General features: G+C 57.1%; 1 protein-coding gene across 1 annotated transcript; it reads left to right on the top strand.

Moving 5' to 3' along the window:
• The first annotated feature begins 1984 nt into the window (after window positions 1-1984).
• On the top strand, window positions 1985-4843 carry LOC139044348 (ral guanine nucleotide dissociation stimulator-like). The gene is made up of 6 exons (XM_070503781.1): window positions 1985-2276; window positions 2720-2794; window positions 3381-3413; window positions 3789-3910; window positions 4116-4207; window positions 4542-4843. The coding sequence occupies exons 2-6, from the start codon at window positions 2777-2779 to the stop codon at window positions 4601-4603; spliced, it is 327 nt and encodes a 108-aa protein (XP_070359882.1). The 5' UTR covers window positions 1985-2276; window positions 2720-2776; the 3' UTR covers window positions 4604-4843.
• Window positions 4844-6495: the final 1652 nt, after the last annotated feature.

Here is a 6495-nt window from a genome sequence, read left to right on the forward strand (position 1 = left end):
GTGCATTCAGTGGACACAGACAAAACCCAGGGACTCCCACAAGCCTCAGGCCACATGCTCTGCTTCCTGAGCTCCAGTTCTGATCTCACCCTGCTGGGCCTATGGGGGACTGTGGACGCCGAGCTGGGGTGCGGCAGGACCGGGTGACACTCCGAATCTTCTGCAGGAGCTGTTCAAGACGTTGGTGCCCGCCCACTGCCTCGGCTCCATCTGGTCCGAGTGCGACAACAGGGAACGAGAGTACCTGGCACCCACTGTCCGTGACAGTGTGATGCACGACAACACCGTGGCCAATTGCATCCTCGTCACCTGCCTTGGGGACCCCAGCATGACAGCGCGGGACAGGGCCAGGGTGGTTGAGCTGTGGATCAGGGTGGCTGAGGTAAGCCTTGGCACGCTCTGTCTGGATGCGTGGGAATTGCCTCTTGTTTCTCAGCTCTCAGGATTGAAGTCTGGGGTCTTAGTCCCTGGACTGTCCCTTGACCCTCATGCCAGGGCCACGTTGACCTTGACTTGAGGTCCCAGTGGGGACAAGCTCACTTCCTCCCTTGTGTTGAGCTACAAATCCTTGTGCCTGGCAGTGTTACTCATCGGGTGGCAGGTGTGCCCTCCCTGGCTTCCCTGGGCATGTGTCTCCTCCAGGACAGGGGAAGTCCGTGAGGGGACAGAAACCAGAGGCAGCAGAGCTTCAGCTCCCCCTCACGGCTCCAACTCTTCGCTTCCCCAGGAGTGTCGAGGCCTCGGGAACTTCTGTTCCCTCCACACAATCCTTTCTGCCCTGCAGAGCCCTGCCATTGCCCATCTCCAAGACACCTGGGGACAAGTTTCCAGGTGGGTAGTGGGTGGTCTGCTCTCCAGCCAAGCACCATGAGGGTGAGGTGGCCCAGGCAGCCTGATTTGGGCCGGCATGTCCCCCAAAGTCAGCTGAGACCACCTGGGAGACAGCGAACGCCGGGCACAGGGACTGACCTGGGTGCTGGGTCTCTGAGTCTCTCAGCGCCCTTAAGCCAGCAGTTCCGTCCCAGGGATTCATTTCCTTCCAGACCAGATCCTGGCTTGAGCCCAGGTGGAGATTCTCAGGTGTTTCCTTTGCAGCAACAGAAGCCTCTATGCAGCTGAAACCAACACTGTTCCAAAGAGATCTGTTTGGGACATCTGGGAATGGAGGCCCCAAGGGACAAGAGGAGAGGCCCCTCCGCAGTCCCATGGGGACCTTAGAGCTCAGAACACCCCAGTGAAATCCCTCATCCAGGCCCCAGGCACTTTGGATCTGCTGGGTTCTCAAACAAATGGGATTTGCCTTCAAGCATCCCACAGTTTTTCTTGCTTGCTTGCTTTCTTTCTTTCCCCACCCCGCAGGGAGAGTTCTCGAACCTGGAAGAAGTGGGTCAGGAGAGAGAAACGCGTGAGCAGGGAGCTGCTAGTGCAGGTAACCTGGAGGCTGGAGATCTGGAAGGAGGCCAGAAGGAGAGGGGAGGGGAGCATCCTGAGGGGATCCTAGGAGGTGAGGCTATGGCAAGGCTTGGCCCAGGCTGGGGGTCAGAGAGCCCTGTGAGGGTGGGGCAGGCCGGGGCCACTCGGCCAGGTCCCCCAAGACACCCTGCCCTCCCCCTCCCTGTCTGTTCAGCTGGGGTCTGGACGCACCCCTGGAGTCCAGAGGTCGGGGCCTTGGTCAGATTTGGAGCCAGGGCTGGGGTGAAGGCAGCGGGGACAGGGCCTGTAGCTGGCACGGGGAGCAGCCTCTCCCAGTGGGTCCTTGAGCCAGTCACTGCCCCTCTGGGGGCCTCCATCTCCTCCTCTGGGAAGTGGAGGGAACTGATCAGTGGTGCAGGCCTCCCAGCGAGGTGCTACCATCCAAGGGAGGACAGGAACGCAAGGAGATTTGTGCCGGCTCCTCCTCGAGAGGTGAGGGGAGAGCAGTGATGACACGCAGATGACTCTGAGTCCTCAGGAGACTCCTGGAAGCAGGTGACGTTCTCCTCACACTTTTCAGCTGAGGAAAGAGGGCCAGGGAGGCCTGGGCAGGCCCAAGGTCACACAGGGCTGAGTCCTGGAGCTGGGACTGGTCTAGAATCAGAGCACCCTGGAGGTGGGAGCAGCAGAGGCAGCAGGGGACTGGAGCCGATGGCCAGGGTCTGAGATCAGGGGCCTTGGGGGACATGCGGAGGGGAGTATGGGCGCACTGACCCTGTCCTCGGCCCCGACAGGAGGCGACCTCCGTGTTAAAGACTGCAGAGAGGGCCCGCCAGGGAGCCCAGGAGAGGCAGCGACAGCAGGTGAGGGTGACTGTGGGGGAGGGGCCTAGGAGTCAGAGGAGAGGGGGCTCCCCCTCCCAGCTGGAGACCTCCCTCAGGAGAGGGGCCTTCCTCCTCAGGCGAATCTGCTGTGGCTGCCAAGCATGACGGGCCTGCAGTGGCAGTGAGCAGGAGGAGGCCTGGAAGGGCTGGCAGCAGGGCAGATTTGGGGTGGGGAAGGGCAGGGGCCACTGCCCCTGGGAGGGGCCAACAGCCAGCCCTGGGACTTGACTGATGGAGTTTGGTGTTCCTGGCGCGGAGCGGGGGAGGGAATTGTGTGTGTTGGGGTGTCCCGAGGATCCTAGGCTGCTCTGTGTGGGAGCGTGGGGTGGGCAGCAGGCTGGGCTGAGGGGTTTCAGGGGAAGGTTCATGGGGGCACCTGAGAGCGGGAGCTCATCGCCATGCCCATCCCGATGGCGGCACAGGGTGTCGTCCCCTCCCTGGTGACGTTCTTCCATTCCCTGGAGCTGCTGGACGCTACGATGGAGGATTATGTGGAGGTGAGTGAGCCCGGAGGTGGGTCCGGGGGCTCAGGCTCCTGAGGGTGGGGAGGAGAGAGTCCTGTCCTGAGCCCTGAGCTCTCTGCGTTTGGCAAAGGTCCTCTCAGCAGGGCCTCCAGCCTCGTGTGGGAGTTGGGGTGTCAGGCCCATCTCCCCAGTGGGTGATGCAGGCTCTGCATAAGCCACCGTCCAGGTTCCCTGGGCTGATGAGGCTCAGAGCTGCCTGACTGTGTGGCCGCAGGAGGTGGTGTCTGAGCTGGACTCAGCGTCTCCCTCTGGCCCTGCCAGTGAGGGAAGAGAAGTCGGGCCCCTCCCAGTCAGGAAGCACATCAGAGGCTGAGCTGTCCCTTCCTGCCTGAGGCCTGAGTCTCCCCACGTGTCATCAGAGAGGGTTGGGTCACAAGGTCTGTTGCCTCAGTTGCTCTGCGCCCCCTGCTCTGGAGCCCAGAGACTGGCCCAGGTCCAAGTCCGGGCTCTGGATGGGCCTGCCCACTGGCAGTAGTGCAACATTGCAATAGGTGTGGACGGGGGCTAGTGCTGGCCCCAGGGGGCTGTTTCTGATGGACTGCGGCTGTCTGCTTTCCAGGGCAATGTGCTCAACTGTCGGAAATGGAATGAGGTAAGCGGCTGCGGCCTCCCGGTGGGGAGGGTGGGGGTTGGAAATCAGAGACCCCCCCCCGCAGTGGGCAGGACCCCCTCTGGCCCAATCCCCAGGGTGGAACATTTATTTGCCCACTTCGATATACAGAGCTAGGGATCCTATGGCATTGGCGGGTGGGGGAAGGGCTGGCATCAAAGACTCCTTCCTGGAGGAGGAGCTATTTTGGGCCAAGTGTGAGAGCAGGCAAGCCCTGACTGGAATCGCAGGGAGGGAGGGCTCCCAAGTGGGCAAAGGCCCCAGACTGGCCCCTTGCCCCCTTCCTCACCCCCTCCACGAGCCCTGCAGGGTCCCCCACTCAGGCCCTGTGGGCATCCTGTGCTTGCTCTGTCCTAGCAATTCAAACTGATGGACGAGATCGAGCTGCTCCAGGAGGCTGCAAATCTGTACACCGTGCAGCCCGACGAGCACTTTGGGGCCTGGTTCCAGGCCGTGGAGCCCCTGAGCAAGGAGGAGAGGTGAGTCGGGTCAGGAGTTGGGGGAGGGCAGGGCAGCCTCTCTCTGCTGACCAGCTCCAGAGCCCATGGCCGTTGCTCCATGGTCAGCCCCTGATCTGACTGCATGGCGACCCCTGGGGCTCTTCGACCCCAGCTGCTGGCAGGCTCCAGGACGCACATGTGATGTGTGGCTCCTGAGAGCTCCCAGCTCCGCTCTGTCCCGTAGCTACAGCCTGTCCTGCCAGCTGGAGCCCCGATACCACTGGGTCAGAAAGATTCGACTCTTCTTCAAAGGCAAGAAGAACCGCTCAGGCCAGAGTGAGTGTCCAGACCGGCAGTGGCTGAAACCATGGGCTCAGGAAACATTCAGGCTGAGCGTGGGCCTGGGGAGGCAGACAGCTGGCCCTGGGTTCCAGCTCCACTGCTGAGCAGTCCCGTCCTGGGCGATTGCACTCACGTTTCTGGGACTGGTTTCCTCCTCTGTGAAGTGGGTGACGCTAAATATCAGCCCCTGTGTCAGGGACAGATGGGGTGCTGTTGGCTGACTGAGCACTGAGCACAGGGCTGGAGCACAGAGCGCAGTGGGGGCCGGGATGCGGTGTGCACTGTGGTTCCAGGGCAGGCCGCTCAGGAAATGCCTCTCTTTCTTCAGACACCAGACCCCCAACCAAGGGCCCAGTGGTGGTGGTCGATGACCCTCCTGAGACCAGCTGAGCTACAGCGGGGACACAGCGTTGATACTCAGGGTGCACAGGGCCACCTCCCCTGATTCTGATGAGGAGAACTTTGTGATCCGTTTCTTGGGGTCCCCTGTTGGCCACGAGGGAAGGCACCAACCCCTCTTCCCCCTCCCCCCTTTTGCCCAGCACCTATTTCCCTATTTGGCGGGGCCATATTTTGTTGTCAATGGTAAATGCTCCGTTTGAGTATTATATTAAATTGTTGCTTCTTTCTAATCCTGGGAGTGGAGGTGTGAGTCTTTCGCTCGCAGCGCTCATGGAAACCAGATCCAGAAACTCACATTCCTCCTCGAATTTAGAAATCTCCCAGAGTGAGCGGCTCAGTTTATGTGGAGAAGGGAGAAGTGCCAGTCCCCTCCCTGGCTACTGAAGGACGTGCCCAAGTGCCCCTCCCGCCGAGGACAGGATCATTGCAGTGTGGTTCACCCTGTCCAGGAGCAGAGAGGGCCCCTCCGACCTCTTGGGACTAAGCGGTTGGAGGCGTTTTCTCAGGCAGAGCCACAACCACTAAGCTGGGCGTGTCTGTCAAACTAGCACGTGCCTGTCCCTAGCACACGTCCTGCCCAGGACAGTGGCTGCCTTTCGACACTCTGCCGGAAGAGGGAACATTTTCCCGGTTTCTCTTGCACACAGATTAGGACCTTGTTTTCTGATTCAGTCTCCGCAATGGCTTCAGCTCTAAGTGGGGAAAATACCGTCAAAAGCTCAAAACGTGCACATAGAGAGGACGAGGCCAGAGGAAGGTCCTGTGGACATGGACCATGGGCAGGCAGGACTCTTCCTTCTCGGGCCCACTAGGGGCTCCCTGTTCACCTCTGACCTAGACTGGATCCCCCTGGGCTTCTGGTCCCTGACTCCGAATACCATTTCCTGCTTGTTGCCTATCCAAGGGGAAAGCTGTGGGATGCAGCTTTTAGGGCCTCAGCCAGGTCTCCCTCCAGAAACCTAGTGCTCCCAACAATCTGTTCCAGAAAATATAACCAGAGACAACACTTTCCAACTCATCTTATGAGCCCAGCAGTACCCTAAAAGCAAAACTAGAGTTTAAAAGTAGGGAAAACTTGAGAACAGCAAGTCTCAGAAATGACCAATTACTGTCTTCTACAAATATTAGAAAACTGAAGCCAACAATGTAAAACAATCATACACCAGGACAAAGAGGAAATTTATTCAGGTATGCAAGGTTGTATCAGCATTCCAAAATCAAATCAATGTGCATCAATTCTGTGTTTGTGAGGCTGTATTCCTTTGAAGTCTTTGGAACTGTTGCTGTCTTTCAGACAAGTCTGAGTTTACATCAAAGGTCATCAACTAAAAACAACTACAGTATAAATCTTTTAACAAATGAATTTGAGAGTCATACCCACAAACAGAATATTCTTTATAAAGAGCATTCAAACTAGATCTATTTTTTCTTTTTTAAGATAATGACTAGCTGGCATTATTGTTCAATCAGAAAAATACAACTCTGGGCAAAACTACTATTCCAATTCAAATAGACTTTGCTACTGTTAAAATTCCTATAGTATTTGGTGTTTGTTCTCAATAATCAGATATTATCTTGAATTTATATTCTTTTCAAGTGCCTAGATCTTGTTTCCACAATAAAATGGCATTCCACGGTTCAGAGTATGCTTTATATTATTCTCTTTCCCTTAGCACCAAACACATTGGTTTTTCTCACCTATAGAACAGTTGCCAACAACTTACCCAGAATCTGTTTTCCACAACATGGCACAAACTATCTTGTCAGCTTTCTCTTGAGTTCTCTGGACCCTGCATTTCAGTCAATTAAACTGTTACATGTTCTCCCACGCATTATTTGTTTTCTTTTATTTGCTCGGAATACCTTCCCACCGCATCTCT

Source organism: Equus asinus, unplaced genomic scaffold (assembly GCF_041296235.1).
Source record: "Equus asinus isolate D_3611 breed Donkey unplaced genomic scaffold, EquAss-T2T_v2 contig_803, whole genome shotgun sequence".
NCBI lineage: Eukaryota > Metazoa > Chordata > Mammalia > Perissodactyla > Equidae > Equus > Equus asinus.

What these genes read in the sequence shown, in the direction of transcription:
- LOC139044348 (XM_070503781.1), top strand. An exon ending in ACTGTCGGAAATGGAATGAG is followed by an intron (nt 3,414 to 3,788) that starts GTAAGCGGCTGC and finishes GCTCTGTCCTAG; the next exon opens with CAATTCAAACTGATGGACGA. An exon ending in CCCCTGAGCAAGGAGGAGAG is followed by an intron (nt 3,911 to 4,115) that starts GTGAGTCGGGTC and finishes TCTGTCCCGTAG; the next exon opens with CTACAGCCTGTCCTGCCAGC.